The 17,444-nt window shown below is 42.6% G+C and overlaps 2 protein-coding genes across 2 annotated transcripts; both read left to right on the forward strand.

Annotated features, from left to right (window-relative positions):
- The first annotated feature begins 485 nt into the window (after positions 1 to 485).
- Positions 486 to 4,397, forward strand: dlb (deltaB). Its single transcript, XM_030783027.1, has 7 exons — positions 486 to 536; positions 649 to 888; positions 1,014 to 1,080; positions 1,194 to 1,451; positions 2,488 to 2,849; positions 3,217 to 3,433; positions 3,685 to 4,397. Exons 1-7 carry the CDS (start codon positions 486 to 488, stop codon positions 4,395 to 4,397), a joined length of 1,908 nt encoding a protein of 635 aa, XP_030638887.1.
- A 1,955-nt stretch (positions 4,398 to 6,352) lies between these two features.
- ppp1r14aa (protein phosphatase 1, regulatory (inhibitor) subunit 14Aa) lies at positions 6,353 to 13,684 on the forward strand. Its single transcript, XM_030782200.1, has 4 exons — positions 6,353 to 6,584; positions 11,805 to 11,885; positions 12,097 to 12,129; positions 13,355 to 13,684. Exons 1-4 carry the CDS (start codon positions 6,417 to 6,419, stop codon positions 13,517 to 13,519), a joined length of 447 nt encoding a protein of 148 aa, XP_030638060.1. The 5' UTR covers positions 6,353 to 6,416; the 3' UTR covers positions 13,520 to 13,684.
- The last annotated feature ends 3,760 nt before the right edge of the window (positions 13,685 to 17,444 follow it).

Genomic DNA, 17,444 nt, shown 5'->3' on the forward strand with positions numbered 1-17,444 from the left:
TGTCCATATGCATTGTCCATATGGCCAAACCATGCCTTTAATTAAAATAGCCTAATGTGTTGACGGCACCAGACTCAGCGCAATCCCCAAAACGATAACCTTATGAATAATGCTGTCGCACTCTACAGTCAAATTTAATCAGGCCAATATTTCCCCCAGCTGTCCCCTCTCACCCTCTCTCCCTGCCTCGCGGGCTGTGACGTTTCATTGGAGGGGGCCGGTAGTATAAAAACACTGTCCCATTCATTACATTCGCGAGACACTTAGCAACACGTTAGATAGAGGTAGGTCAACGACGCAAGGGGTGTTTGGACTCGGCCAGCAACCCTGGTGGAATTACATGGATGTGCGGAACTGCTTCTTTTAAACGACTGCAATTTTGGGATTACACTCTTGTTTGCTGGAATTCTTCTCTTTGCGTTGGAAGAAACGAATGACTACATACAACAGATACTGTTAAATCGTAGACCAGAGCACCTGCAAGGATGGCCCATCTACCTCTACACTGCCTGCTAATTTTGATGTTATTTCAGTTGGTAAGTTTGAAACTTTTTGTTTGAGTCTGTAAAGAATTATTGTTATTGCAGTAAACCGACAATGAAATTTCTTCTTCACTTGAGTTTTGACAGTGTATTTTTGTTCAAACAGGTGGCCTCATCTGGAGTGTTTGAGTTGAAAGTGCATTCTTTCAGTACCACTCGCCGTTTCTGTAGGAGGTCCAGAGACTGCAACATATTTTTTCGGATTTGCCTTAAACATTCGGAGGATGTTATCTCGGCTGAACCGCCTTGCACTTTTGGCACGGGACATACCAACGTTTTCCGCGCTGACCAGAGCTCCATCTCAAACAGTGCGCCTATTAGAGTGCCTTTCCATTTTAAGTGGCCGGTAACTACCACTTACTTTCGTTTGATGTGTTATTTTAGTTTTCTAAAAACTGAATTACTTTGGTGAAAAAAAACAAAAAACATTTAATGTAATGTGTTTTTTTCACCCACTCTGTCAAATTTTAGGGAACCTTTTCTCTCATTATTGAAGCATGGAACGCTGAATCGCCCAAAGAGCACACCGATTACACAGGTAAATAATTAAAAGGTTGGGCTACATTTTACTACGTAACATACAAGACTACAATTGAATTATCGCTGTCGCTTTCAATCTGTGATCATGATTATCGGAATCTTCCTTCACAGAAAACCAAAACAATCTCATTAGTCGCTTAGCGACAAGGAGACGTCTTGCCATCGGTGAAGACTGGTCTCAGGATGTTCATTTTGGGGAGCAGAGCGAGTTGCGGTACTCTTATCACGTATTCTGTGATGAATATTACTACGGCGAAGCCTGTTCTGATTACTGCAGGCCGCGGGACGATACTCTGGGTCACTACACATGCGACGAGAACGGAAACCGGGACTGTCTCGAGGGTTGGCAGGGAGACTACTGTTCGGACCGTTAGTATCTCGCCCGCGTGTGTGTGCGTGCGCATCTGTGCGTATGTGTGCATGCATGCGTGCGTGCGTGTGTGCGTGTGTGCGCGCGTGTGTATGTATGTCAGATGTTCAGGCGTCTAGATGCTCCCCAGAGACATGTCTGGCCTGGTGTGTGTGTGTGTGTGTTTGTGTGTGTTAGAGAGAGAGAGAGAGAGAGAGAGAGAGAGAGAGAGAGAGAGAGAGAGAGAGAGAGGGAGAGTTAAATTTCATAGACAAAAAGTTCCACACAGATCATTACAGGTTAATTATCATATTATGTTATTACGTGTTAATTTATGCTAATACACTGGAGAAAAAATTGCTTGTGTTTTCATAAGAAAATATCATAAACTGCTCAGAAATAATTTAATTGTTATTTTGTTTGAGGGCATTTGGGTTTTTACTTACTAGTGAAGGTCTTACTTTCTACAAGAAATTAATTGTCCTACAATTACACTGGAAGCACATAGACTGTGTTTACATAGTTGTTAGTTGTGTGTGTCTGTGTGCGTATGTGTATGTGTGTATGTATGTGTGTGAGAGAGAGAGAGAGAAAGAGGAGGAAATGATTTTATGTGTGGTGGAAGCTCATTCGTTTCGTGTGTGTGTGTGTGTGTGTGTGTTTGTGTGTGATGGAAGCTGAGAGGCACTGCTTGTGCCTGTCCAGTTCTTTTGTTCTTAAGAACAATAGGAATACAGAGCTTGACTCATCAGACACATGTCAGAGAGCTACTCTGTGTGTATGTATATATCTGTGTGTGTGTGTGTGTGTGTGTGTGTGAGAGAGAGAGAAGAGAGAGAGCGTGTGTGTGTCCAATCACCCAGGCACAAAAGACCACATTACCTTCCTCTTTCAGCTCACCAGCTGCTGGCCTTAGCACTTAACACACCCATTCATTCACCCAAAGAGCTGTGTATTCGTGTGTGTGTGTGTGTGTGTGTGTGTTAGAAAGAGAGGGAGGGACGCGGGCCAGTCGGCTCTATTGTAATCTCTCCTCCTTTTCTCTCTCCTCCTCAGCCATCTGCTCCTCTGACTGCAGCGAGAGGCACGGCTACTGCGAGTCCCCTGGGGAGTGTAAGTGTCGGCTCGGGTGGCAGGGGCCGTCCTGCAGCGAGTGTGTGCGTTACCCCGGCTGCCTGCACGGCACCTGCGCTCAGCCCTGGCAATGTGTGTGTAAGGAAGGCTGGGGTGGACTCTTCTGTAACCAGGACCTGAACTACTGCACCAACCACCGACCCTGTGCCAACGGTGCCACCTGTACAAACACAGGACAGGGCAGCTACACGTGCACCTGTAAACCTGGCTACGGAGGAACCAACTGTGAACTGGAGATTAATGAGTGTGACTGTAACCCCTGCAAGAATGGAGGCAGCTGCAATGTGAGTCTTAAAGGACACCCTCTAACCTACAAATGGACCTAGAACTTCAGATACATCAATGAGATGTTGGACAGCCAGGCTTTTTGGCATGAATGTGTCACTAAAGGAAATTAAAAAAAAAAATTCTGGAAACTATAATGCCAATTAGTTACCTCTATCTATTTTCAGGACAGATCTGTTCTCTGATCATATTTTGTACCTAAGTCAAACTTCAGTCACCCATCTTTTGCCTTTGTTATTACAATTAATTTCTCCCATGCAAATTATGCTGTCATAAAATTAACATACAATGACTGTTATCAGCTGATATGATATAGAGACTAAGTGTGAAGACTAAAAGGCCCCTGTGTCTCTCTCCTGTTGGCAGGATCTGGAGAACGATTACTCCTGCACGTGTCCGCAGGGCTTTTACGGGAAAAACTGTGAAATCATCGCGATGACCTGCGCGGATGACCCATGCTTTAACGGAGGCACCTGCGTCGAGCGGATCACAGGGGGCTACTCCTGTCGCTGCCCGCCTGCTTACACTGGTTCCAACTGTGAGAAGAGGCTGGATCGCTGCAGTCACAAGCCTTGTGCTAATGGTGAGACAAGCTCAGCAAGGGGCTGACATCTTTATGACTGTTTGACAGACAGTGATGGCGAGTGCTGAAAGAAATGCTCTAAGCAACTTTTTAAAACAAGGATTTGAAGTTCATTCTCAAAACGTAACTCAGACATATGCAAATGCATTTAGTGTTAAAATCTCTCCAACAGCGACATCTAGTGGACAAAATATGTAATGGTATCTTGAGGTATTTAAAGTATGTTGTTTGTTTGTTTGTTCTTTCTGTAGGTGGCGAATGTGTAGATCTGGGTCAGAGTTTTCTATGCCGCTGTCGTCCAGGTTTCGCCGGGCCTCAGTGCCACACCAACATCGACGACTGCGCTGCTTCTCCCTGTCAGAACGCAGGTACGTGTGTGGACGGCGTGAACGACTACATGTGCACGTGCACACTCGGCTACACTGGCAAGAACTGCAGCGTGCGTTCTGACGCCTGCCTCACACACCCGTGTTTGAACGGGGGCACATGCTACACACACTTCAGCGGACCTGTTTGTCAGTGCCCGCCGAGCTTCATGGGACCAAGCTGTGAGTTTCCAGTGCAGCCCGGTTTTGAGAGGGCCTCCTCACGTGGGTCTAGGCCGTCCGGGTCGGCAGTGGCAGGCTCTTGTGTTCTGGCTCTGGTAACGCTGGTTCTGATGGTGTGTGTGGTTCTGGTGGTCCGCCGTCGGAGGCAGAGGATCAGGAGACAGCAGCTGTGTGGATCTGTGTTCAACGACCTGGAGACGGTGAATAACTTGAGCTCACACTTCCCCTATGAGAGAGACGCATTCTTAGGCCGGTCCACTTCCACACATGGGAAACCCAGCAACACAGATGGCAGGCTCAGCCTTTCATTGGCCACTGAGGAGAGAGGAGGATATGGGATGACAGGAAGTCGTGCATTACCTGTGGGCCCAGACTTCCTGTGGGGCAGTGGAGGTCCAGGAGTGGGACTGAGATGAGCACAAACAAACAAAACACACGCGCACACACACGCACACACACACACACACACACACACACACACGCACACACACACACACACAATGTAGTGTGTGTGTGTCTGTGTGGAGTCCAGAAGTGGGACTGAGGTGAGCACAAACAAACAAAACACAGACACAACAGACACACACACACACACACACACACTCAGTCTCATGTGAACACTGGCATACAAGCACGCATACACTAGTAAGGAGGACAAGAATTTGAAACAAGCACTTCTCTTTCTCTCCTGTTATTTTTCAATGAGTGAATCAATAAATTAATGAAGGAAGAAACAAACGAATGAATGAATGAATGAATGAATGAAAGAATGAATGAATGAAGGGTTGAAACGTATCTGCGAAAGTTGTCCTTTGGCAGGACAACACGGATATATAGTCTGCTGATAAATCTGTTGTTAGGAGTGCAAAGTCATAAAACCAAAAAACAAACAAACAAAAGCAATAAGGAGACTCTGAGCCATTTGATCATGTGACAGACATCCTCTTCAGAACGTAAACTGCTTTGTTTGTGGAGAGGGAAACCTCGAATGAGGCTGCACATGACCACCACAAACGACCCGGCTCAATAGCAGGTTTAGATTACGCTCTTTAATCTGTTAACATAAGTGTTACTCATCTCTTTGTTTTGTTCCAGGGTCCCTCAGTACAGTGAAACACAAAGAGTTTTTCTTTCTCTCTTAAAGCTAATGATTCTTTTTTTAATCTTTATTTCTGAATGTCTAAACCATATCATTCTTGCCGGCCATCGATTGTAAATCTTGTTTCATTTTCAGTCTCCTAATCGGTGACGTTTGAACTTGATCAAAGATTTTTTTCATCTTGAAATGGGACACTGTTCCCTACACTACACGTTCTGTAAAGGCAATGTTTCTTATATTCAGAAACGGAGTTTGTTGTCACTGATGCTACAAAGTTAGAAATATTTTTATATTTTTCTGAAACAGAATGGATACATTTTTATCCCCAATTTGTATTGCTCACTTAGCAAGCTTTACCTTTTTCATGAGGTGGTGAGTAGATTTTCATTCTTTGTATTCCGTTTTCTGATTTGAAACATGATTTTTTTTCCATTTGTTTACATCCTTATGAATTTGAATACCTAAGTTTCCATTTTTGCGTTTTTGTACTTTTGCTTTCAATCATTATTTTGTAAAGAATTTATGTTAATTTATATATTATTTGTATGTGTTTGTGATATGAGAATAAAAAGGTCATCTGATGTCAGCACTTTGAGACCAGTCATTGGTTAAACTGTATGTCAATCAATCACAGTTTATGTACTATGCTTCGTTGCATGTAACACATATGTTTTAGACATTAGTTAACTGGAGGAGAGAGAGAGAGAGAGAGAGATGGCAGGGGTAGCTGTATCCTTCCACGACTGTGTTGTCAACTGCATTCAGCAGTCGGACCGGTTTTCGGCACGTAATGCTTGCCCTTCGTGCCTGTTCATTGGAATTTAACTGTCTGACCGGTTTAGTGAGCTACACCTTAAACATATCGTTAATAGTGATATGACAGCACAAGAACAGTAAATTGAGGCATTTCCAGGAAAATGGTCCTAAACGTGAGTAAAGTACATATTGAAAAGAGGGTAATATGAACACTCAGCCCGCTGAGGGAAATTTCTACATATACTATTATTTTAAAGACAAATTTTCCAGTTGTGGCAAACAAACTGACCTTTACCCCCGACCTACAATTTTTTCCTCTCAAACAGACATCTATCTATCTATCTATCTATCTATCTATCTATCTATCTATCTATCTATCTATCTATCTATCCTCACTTGATCCCTACCCCAAAAAACACGTTGTAACTAGGACCCTCTGCAGGTCTAAGTTTCTTGATGTCTGTCCAAATTGTGCTCTGCGTGGTCAGTGGCGCGCGGCGCTAGCGATCAGCCTTTACATAAGCGCGCTACTCTTCTGTCGCGCACTCTAAAGTCTGCGTCAGTTTCACACAAATACACCATGGCAGCAGAACAGCCCAGGAGACGATGTGAGGGTTACGGCCATTCTCCGAGGTTACCGAGGAGACAGGCTCGGGTGACTGTTAAGTATAATCGGAAGGAACTGCAGAAACGACTGGATGTAGAAACTTGGATCCAAGATAGCCTGGACCAGCTCTACGATGGCATGGTGAGTCCCCGGTCATCCTCCAAACCGAAAACAGGTGTAAAGAACTGACAGGCACTTTTGTTAGTTCTGTAATGGAAATATTTAAATAACTTTGAGAATCATACGGTTACGCAACTAAAATGTGGTCTAAGAATATGTATTCTTAGCCCACATTTCAGTTGTGTAGCCATATCGTAAACCTGACAGTCTTGACAGATATCACAGCAGGAGTGGTATTAATCAGGAGATTGGTTAACTTCAGGGAACTAGATGAACATTCGCAAACATACTCATTCCAGTAATAATAGCTAGATAACCTCTCTCTCTCTCTTTCTCCCTCTGATAAGAATAGTGCATAATTTTAGCGAAAGAAGCTTTGAGGGCTAGTTTATCATAAACCATGCAACATATGCCTTGTTCATCCCGAACAAGACCATCTAACTTCTCTGCGTCCTCACTTGGTGCTTATACGTGTTTCAACAGCACTTAGACACAGCAAACCCAGTTCTGTGCGAGATGCTACTATCTCCATCACTCATACAGATATGACATAAATCGCTCTAGACACCTGATTTTGTGTGGGCTATGGATGGATTGGGAATAGATTACTCCTCTCGCAGAACTAAAGAGTCTCGTATGTCCCCATCTTGTGTGTTTTTCCTCTTTAATGTAGTTTTCTTTTTACTATTTTGTCTCTCATTTTCAAATATATGGACAAAAAGGAAGTAATTTGTACGTTTTTCATTGGTTGTATTACCCAGTTGTAACTTTATCTTGAATGACTGGTTCGTATGATAACAGTGCTGTTTTGTTTGTTCATTTTTGTTTTTCACTTTTCTAAATCAAAGTGAGTCTTTAGAGAAGTGATATTTCCCAAAAGCGACTAAAAAAAGACACTTTGTTGTTTACATTTTAGTCCTCATTCAGCACCAGAGTTAGAGGGGAACATGTTAATCATTGTGGTTCTGTATTTCAGAACACATAATACTTCTTAGGAAATGATGTCGGTCATCCAAACACACACACACACACACACACACACGCACACACGCACACACACACAGATATGTATGGTGCAGATGTCTCCAGTGCAGTGGCCATAAAAGGAGTACATAGGGGACATGAAGGGCTATTCTGCTCTCTGTCTCTCCCAGCCACAAAGAACGTGAACCCAAAAACTGCCTTACATGGGCACTGCCTGCAAATTCCATGGATAAACAGGAAGAAAACAGTGTGTATGTGTGCTTGTCCTGGGGGACGACAATGCAGCTGTATGTGATTGAGTTCACTACTGGGGGAGCGCGGGGCTCGGTGTGACCGACCAGCCTCAGAGAAGGGATGAGGCGGTTTCCCGTAGGAGAACAGACATGGAGGTTCTTTCGACTATTTCCTGTTGATCTCAACATGATGATAAGTTGTGCAGAGTTTATGTGCAGTATTTATATTTGAATATTTTCCCAACCATTTTTTTCTTCCAGAGAACAACTATAACAACGCTCATCTACAGAAGCTCTCCAAGGTTTATCAGTGTGTTTCTACCTGTGGACATACCGTTAAAAAAACAAAAAAATCCTGATTTTATGAGTCCTCTTTTACAGCATGAGTTGTGTCATAAACATTTTGTTCTGTTCCTCATTCTTAGACTATTCTTCCTACTTCTTCAGAAGCAGAATCAGAATCACTTTTAATGACCCCATGACAGAGGTCGGTGGAATTTGCTTTCGGCACAGAATGATGGGTAGCTCAATTCAACAGTGTTGTAACATCAAACATATGCAGATATCACATCACATTAGACATACAGCCTCACATTAGACATTAGAAACAATGACTAGCACAGCAGACAATATTCACAGTTGCTACAAGACAAAATTCACCGACAATATTCACAAGAAATATTTACAAATTGACTCAGGAGAATTTACAGATGCTACAAGACAAAAATTCACAGACAATATTTATGAGATGAGCTCAGGAGATTTAAGTGCAGGTACCTCGGTCAGGGTTGGACAGAAGTATTCAGAGTCCTTATTGCAGTGGGGAAAAACTGTTTTTAAAATGGGTTGTTTTGGCTGGCAGGGACCTATAATGTCTCCCAGAGGGCATCCGCTGGAAGAGGTGGTGAGCAGGGTAGAAGGGTCAGAGATTATTTTTTTTGCTCTTTGGACTGTGCGTTTGTGATCAAGTGATTCAGCTGATGGGAGGGGGGTGCCAGTAATCTTGGAGGATTGATTGACTATGTGCAACAGTTTTTTGCATGTGTGACTGTTTGGGCTGCCGAACCAAACTGTAATGGATGAGATGAGTATGCTCTCAGTGATGGCTGGGTAGAACTGAAGGGGGAGGCTTTATTTACTTTGAATTTTTTGAGCTGTCTTAGGAAAAGTAGTCTCTGCTGGGCTTTTTTGGTAATGTGGTCAGTGTTAATGTTTCATTTGAGTGTTTTGCTGATGTGGGTGCCAAGGAATTCACTCTGTTGTTTTCTCTGCAGGAAGCTCTGTATTCAGGAGCATATGCAGGGGTCAGTGTTCATGTCCAGCAGTTTATTGAAGAGGTTTACCGGGTTTATTGTATTGAAGGCTGAGCTGAAGTCGATGAGTAGGATGCGGGCGTAGGTGCTGGGTGACTCTAGATGTTGCAGTGTGTGGTGGAGGGCCAAATTAACAGCGTCCTTAACAGACCTGGTGGCTCGGTAAGCAAACTGGTAAGTATCCATCAGAGGGGTGGTGCTGGATTTCAGATAGGAGAGGATGATGCACTCAAATGACTTCATGACCATAGATGTTAGGGCAAGTGGTCTGAAATCATTGAGGCAGGAGATCTTGGGTGATCGAGTATGTTGGATCCTCCGCTGGGGCATGACACCTGTTGCTTATAGTTGGGAAGTTCAGTAGACAGGTTACTGTGGGTAAAGTCGGCAAGCACAATGACTACCGCATCGGTGTTAGAGTTTTCGTCAGAGGAGATATAGGTGGCTAATTCGCTGATTGCTATGTTTGCATTAGTTGTCGGAGGGATGTAAACGCCGACCATAACAACCGAAGCAGACTCTCTGGGAAGGTGAGGTGGTCTGCATTCAACACTGATGTATTCTAGGTGAGGGGAGCAGGAATTATTTAGCACTGTAGTATTGGTACACCAGCGCTGATTAACTATAAAACAAATACCTACGCCGTTGGTTTTTTTGGATAGCTTTGCTAACCAGTCGGCGCGGTGGAGTGTGCAGGGGTTACCACTTGATCTGGCACAGTGTGGTCTAACCAAGTCTCAGTCAGGCAGATGGCTGAGCAGTCCTGGTAGTCCTTGTTGGTTTGGATTAGAAGGAGGAGTTCGTCTATTTTATTTCTGAAGGATCTGACATTAGACAGCAGCAGTGCCGGTAGTGGTGGCCGGCATACTGCCTTCTCCTACCCAGTTTATGCCTCCAGGAGGTCGGGTGTCCAGGTGTGTGGTTTGTGGCCGGTATTTCCTTAGGTAATGTAGAGAAAGTGTATGGATCCAGAACTGTGAACGAATTCTTTCTGAGGGATAGAAGCTTTCATCGGGTATACGTGAACAGACATGACGAATTTTTAACACATAACGAAGACAGAAGTGCGAGGCACAGAAGCAGAGCTTGTACCGTGGCAAGTCGCGCGGCCGCCATATTGGCCAAATTTCCCATAGAGGGATGTCCTACATACAACAACAAATACCCCTGCCTCATGGGTCGTGTGAATAGTGTGGAGTAAAGGTTTTACAGATGGAGGAATGTTGACCTGTGGGAAAAAAGAGTTTAAAGGGAGGCTGTGAAATGCCCTCCAGGCTTTGTAATTACCCCTACAGTTTAGTGGGTGGTGAATTAGTTAGATTGTTATCCTGTTGAGAGGTTTCTGTTCTCTTTCTCTTTCTCTCTCTCTCTCTCTCTCTTTCTCACATCACACACACACACACACACACACACTCTGTATATCATTCCAGCTACCTAGACAATAAAACTGTTTTTAAACAGCACTTCAGATTTGCCACCTGTTTTCCCCAAGTGACAGCCATATGGATTCTGTTGTGAGCTTTTCACTGGCAAACTTAGCCTTTTATAGATCCAATTCTTTCCGACAATGGGATCTTAAATGTGTATTGAGTCTGTAAAGATTCCCAGTGACCAGTTTGAGAGTTGATCTCCAGTACTAGGAAGACTGAAATCTGATCTTTCTCGTAACATTCAGGGCTCAATTCCAAAACAAGACAGAAACAAGGCTTAGTCTTAAATAATTAATCACCAATATAAAAGTGGCTTTCTAAGAATACATCTTAAATCTGGACTTTTTTGGTCTCCAGACCAAACACAGTAAGACAGCCTGTGTCAGTGCTCACTAGTTTAGGCGTGGACTTAGTGCCGACCCGAGAGCGATCATTAAAACTGGAAAGGATCCAGATTCATCCCAGATAAAGCAACAGAGCCTGGGAGAAGAACCTGATTATGCCTAATCCCTGTCCAAGAAACAGACCCACAGAACGCTGTTTAATCTAAGACTGGGCCTAAAATTTGTCTGAAAAAAATAGACCCAAAATAATGTCATTAAATTTGTGTCCATGGGATCCAAGGGGTTCTTCCTATCTTCCCCATCCTTACGAAATTTTTATAGACCGGTTTAGTCTGTGCTGAGACCAGCCTAAGTTGAGAAATCCTATGTCAGACATTGATTCCAACATCATTATTACAAAACACCATGGACCTGTTCTTTAGTGAGGTCTGATTTTTTAACTGATGTAAATGAATGAAACGCAGTGAGTGTAGATGGAACTGGTGAAACCTGGTGCATCCAAACTGTAACTGTCACATTAAACTACAGCTGAAGGAGGCATTGGACTTGTATTAAACCCATGCTTAATGAGAGTGTTGGACCTGTATTAAACCCATGCTAAACCAGAGTGTTGGACCCGTATATAACCCATGCCAAACCAGTGTTGAACCTGTATTAAGCCCATACAAACCCAGCTTTAATTTCATGTTTGTTCATAGGCCTTTATCAGTGAGCTGCTGGTGAAAGTTCAAGGTGGTGAAACCTGGTGCATCCAAACTGTGCTGAGATCTGTGTGTTAACTCTGCCCCTGCACTCTATTCAAATACTGTTCATTGAACATGAAGCTATTCAAGGAATTCAGATGTAGCATATGTATTTTAGGGACTTTATTACAAAAATAAACTCAGTCGTTACTGATTGTGTGTGCGCCTGTGTGTGCGTGTGCTTGTTTCTGTAGGAAGAACATATGCCTGATGAGGTGGACATTGATGAGCTGCTGGACCTCCCAAATGATGAACAAAGAACCAAAAAACTACAGGTCCCATTATGCTCCTCTCTCATTCTCACCTGTCTTTCCTGCTATCACAAGTAGCTTTAAATTAACACGTCCTTCAAAATATTTGTCATTTACTGTAACTTTCTTAATCTGCACTGTGTCACTCTGTCGAATGTCTCTCATTGTCCTTGAAGTACATCAAATTCATGTTGTGTTTGCTATCTAATATTTGACTTATCTCTGTAATTTTCAGGAGGTCCTGGGGGGATGCATAAATAACACACAGGTAATAGACCATCTCTATCTTCCTTTCTCTTCCACTTCTCCTCACTCTGTCTCTCTCTACTCTCTTTTTATGTCCTATTTACTTATCACCACCCTCTCTCTCTTCCCGCCACCCGTGAGCCTCTCTTTTCTGTACTTCTCTTTGTTTGTCTTTCTCTACTCCCTCTTTCCCTTTGAACCATCTTTCTTTTCCCCTGCCTCTCTGTCTCTTTTTTGAGGGTAGGAGCAGTGTCTGACTCCTCCTTTCACGGAGTGCTCACAGTGGTCATTTGTCCCTTTCTCCCCCCCTCTCTTCTCTCTCTCTGTCTTTCTTTTGTCGTCCTCTCTCTGTCAAAGCCACATTATTCTCTATCAGTCATGCAAGAGAGAGAAAGAAGGAGGGAAAGAGAGAGCGAGAGAAAGAGGGAGAGAAAGAGAAAGAGGGAGAGGGAGAGAGAGTTTCAGAGAGAGCGTAAGTGTATGTTGCTGGGTCAGCTCCTCTGGCCACTGAACTGCTGAGTCATCACGCAGAGTCAACAGAGAGGAACAGGACAATTAACACACACACACACACACACACACACACACACACACACACACACACACACACACACACTTTAGATAGTGTTCCAATCAATGGCGGTCCTCCAGAAGGACAGATTAGAAGCACATTTATTAGAGAGACAAAAGCCTTAGAATTACGTTATTACACAGAGCGTAATCACTGTCCTTCTGCTTTGTACATAAAGTATTACTCCGTCAGCACTAGGGAGACCTGAAATAGAGAGAACATCAGGTTCTTAAAAGTTTAAGAAGTTAGTTTACATCTCTCCCTGAACCGGTCAACTACAGCAACATTCAAACAACAATACTACGCTCAGCAGAAAAACAAGCTGTGTATTTTTTGTGCATTGTGTGTTTAGGGGTGTCATGACTTGGTATCATGGAAAAACCTACATGAAATCACATATAAAGAAATGCTTGACTGTTTTGAGGGCTATTTAAAGTTAGAGTACACCTGTTAATTTGATGAAGTTTCAATTCAGTTAAACCAGTAACTGTCACATTAAATTACAGCTGAAGAAGACATTGGACTTGTATTAAACCCATGCTTAATGAGAGTGTTGGACCTGTATTAAACCCATGCTAAACCAGAGTGTTGGACCCGTATATAACCCATGCCAAACCAGTGTTGAACCTGTATTAAGCCCATACAAACCCAGCTTTAATTTCATGTTTGTTCATAGGCCTTTATCAGTGAGCTGCTGGTGAAAGTTCAAGGTGTTCACAAACAGGAGGAGCTTCAGAACAAGGGTGTCGAGCATCCTGGTCATCATGGTTACCCCCATCACCACAGTAACCTCAAACCCCACGATGACCACTTCCATCAGCGGTCCCACCAGACTCTCTGACCATATACTCTGGTGCCCAGTGGAGTGAAGGCTTATGCTCCACTCTGTCCCCAGCACAGACAGACTGTCACCTAACACACACACACACACACACACACTCTCCCACAGCAGATCACTGTCTACCTTTACACTAATAACTAATATATATGTGTATACACACACACACACACACACACACACACACACACATCTATCTATATATATGCATATACATACATATATATGTGTGTGTGTGTGTGTGTTACCAGGTCATTTTGTACACTCTAGTCTAGAAGAATAAGACACTAGTGAGCACTGTATTAGTAAGGTGACTGTATAGCAGAATGACGGCACCCGTTACATCTCCACGGAGACCAGCGGAATCCCAGGAGAGGGAACGAGGTGAGGAGGCTCCTTCAGAACACTGGAAACAGGCCGATGAATCCGCCTCTGTTACTGTTTGATTCAGAACGACTGAAGCAGCTTCACATCAGTTTAACTCCGGTGTTTCTCCAGAGCTGCTCTTACTGGTCACCTCACATCCTCAGTTCACAGTTTTAACACTAACCCACAAATGCCTCTAAACCGGCCAAGCAAAAACTCAACAAGCGTGTGTGTGTGTGTGTGTGTGTGCGCGCGCGTGTGTGTGTATGTCACTCGATTTTTCTGTTTATGTTGTAGCCTCTTTCCGCAAAGGTTAATAATAAAGAGAATACACCTGTTTCTGAATCTCATATCAAATCGATCTACAACCAAAAATTGTGTGTTAATGAATGGAAAACATTGGGTTCATTTTGTGTAGGAAATGAATGGTGCACATGATCTGAATAGCAATTGAGTTGGTGTGGGTGAGTGTTTCAAGAAGTGTAAAAACTCGAGTGTGCGTGTTAGTCGTCACGGCACAGGAAATGTTGAATGAAAGGCGTGTGGGAATTTCTCTTACATTCCAAAGTATGTGTTTTACGTCACTGTGGCATGACGACAAAAAAAGGAACAAATGCGGCTTTTGTTGATGTGTGAATTGATAGCCTTTATATCACACCTGCTTAAATGTAGTAAATTGATTATTATGATGGCATGAATGATAGATGTTGCCATGGTAACAGGTACGGGTAGCCCGTATGGAACAGGAATGTGTATTCTGCGTCAGAATTAGGTCACAGAGTTGAACTGTCACATTTTTCTGTTGCAAAATACGTGTTTTCTACACAGGTCAAAAAGGTCTGCCTGCGGTGTGTGTGTGTGTGTGTGTGTGTGTGTGTGTTGCTTAACCTGTGCATGAATATGTGGAGAATATCAGAATATGCTGATATAGAATATCAGCTTTGTAACAACGCAGTTCTCTGTTCTGCACTGATGTTTGACCTCCACTAGAGGGCACAATAAAACAGAGCTTGGGGGGAGTTAGCCTATCTGTAAATAGGGACACAAGGACCATTGTCCCACACAGGGTACTGTATGTTCTCTAGAACCAGAGACAAGCGTGCACGCACAAACACACTCACGCACTGATAAGACCACGTTAAATCAGATAGTAGCCAATAAGGCTACAGAGCTATACATACTTTAGGAAACCTTCATTCCATTCCTTTTGGTATTTAAGTATTATATTTTTTGTATTATACACAATTGGAACACATCAGTTTAACCAAACAAAATAAATAATTAAACAAATAAACAAATGAATATATAAGTGAAACCACACAAGTAAGGGACATTCCTGTTTTATCAAAAGCTTATTATCATACATTGCTAGACAATCAGTCTGTTCATAAAGCTCAAGTTAGACATCAAGACTGGCATTTGATGAGTCAAAGGGAAAAGTTGAATGGTTACGTGAAGGGAGTTGTATCAGCATAAGAGGCCACAGAGGAATGTGAAAAAAAGAGTCATATTGAGTGTGTTAAACTGCACTGTGTCTGTCTGTCTCAGAAATATTTTATGAATTCCATTAACATGCAAACATTGTTTGATAATTCCCTGGATGCGTGTAATAACTGAAAAGCCCATAACAGAATAAAAATGGAATGTGGCAGAGAATACCTCACTGATGATGAACTTCCTAGTTCACCCTAGTGCAATTAGTGTAATTGGAACTTCCTGTAGACATCCGTGTCTGAGTATGTATGTGTGTGCGTGTGTATTTTTGTGAGTGTGTGTGCACGCATTTTAGGGAGGGAGTCTAAGTTTCCTCAGGAAAATGCACAATCATCATCTGCTAGCAAAGTGAGCAGCAGGAACCAGGGTGCCAGCAGAAGAGCTCTGAAGCTTGCAGGAGAAACACATACACGCTCACACACACGCACATACAGACACACACACACACACACAAAGCCAATCTCCTATTGATACAGACTGGAATGGCACTTCTCTGACTCGACTACTTAGTCTGAATAAAGGTAAGACTGAACTGTACTGTATGGACAGTCTGTCTATCTATATGTATGTATATATATGTGTATGTGTGCGTGAGTGTGTATGAGTGTGGGTGTGTTTTGTGAGAGCTTTGAATCCTTCTTATGATGTTAATAATGATTGGCTGCAGGTAATAGCTGCAGATGTTGTGTTTCTGTGTGGAGTCAGTGAATCTTTTTTCATCATAGATCAAGTCTTGTCCATTTTTGTTCTTGACTGACCCCAGTTGGATGGGTAGAGTAGATTGAGTAGATGTTAAGTCTGATGATGGGTAAGGCGGATTGAGCCGATGTTTAGTCCGATGATGGGTAAAGTGGATTGAGTAGATGTTTAGTCTGATGATGGGTAAAATGGATTGAGCAGATGTTTAGTCTGATGATGGGTAAAGTGGATTGAGTAGATGTTTAGTTTGCTTTAGACAGCAGAGAGCACAGGTGGGTCTACAACCCATGTTGAAGTCACTCATGTTCAATTTGAAAAGAATTTTGCTTAAGAGAACAGTAGAAATGAACTGTGTTTCGGCGGGGGTGGGGGGTGGGGGGGCCCTGAATCAATCATAGTTTCAACTGAAAACTTAGTGGGTGCAAAATTAATGTGCAAAATTTCAGTACATTTTCAGTGTTTTTTTCTTCTGTGTTTTACACAATTTGGAGGAACTGCTTTTAAAACCTTAAAACTGATGGAAAATGAGATGCAGAAAATCCTCCAGGTATTCGGAAGCACCGAGACACCCACTGAAAAATATGATTCAAAGATTCAAGATTCAAAGATTCATGATTCAAACCAAGGATTTCCATTGGTCTCGGTATGACACAGTGCATCAGAGGATGCAAATGCCCAATTCTCTATAAAATATGTTCATTGTTGATTAAAATGTTGTGTATACCAAATGCTATAAAGATCCTGTCTGAACAACAGGACAAAGACATTGTATGTGCTCTGTTGAATCTTAGAGATAGACAGTTATTCTCCAATGTTTCTGTGAGCTATTCATTCGATGATTGAGATGCTTTACCCGTGTCATTACTGAATGACAGTAAATGACAGAGTGTGGTCTACACTAAACCGCTCTCAGGGTGTATCTGGATTTTGAATGATTGGCATTTTCGTATCATGCTGCCTGGTTATCTGATACCCAAAGTCACTTCCTATTCTTTTTACAGTTAATGATCTAGAATAGACCATTGTGTAGATTAAAAGAAAACCAGAGCATGAAAGTGTCAGTGTTTAACGCTGGAACAGCTCCTGTGAGAAGCTGAATTAGTGTATAAATAAGCTCATTCAAACCAAAGTGGAGAGTACTGTGAAAGTCTCTGTAAATGGATCGGGCTGACCTGTCCAAAGACAATAGACTCAGACAATCCACTGCTTTATTTCTGGATCTGTTATTCTCTACTTAAATTTTGAAGTATGTCAGCATCATTTTCAATTCATATTAACAATTAACAATGAAAAAATTTGACATTAAAATGTTCTCCCCAATTCACCATATATTTTTGATACCTGCTGTATGTATTTAGCATTATAACTG

Source organism: Chanos chanos, chromosome 8 (assembly GCF_902362185.1).
Source record: "Chanos chanos chromosome 8, fChaCha1.1, whole genome shotgun sequence".
NCBI lineage: Eukaryota > Metazoa > Chordata > Actinopteri > Gonorynchiformes > Chanidae > Chanos > Chanos chanos.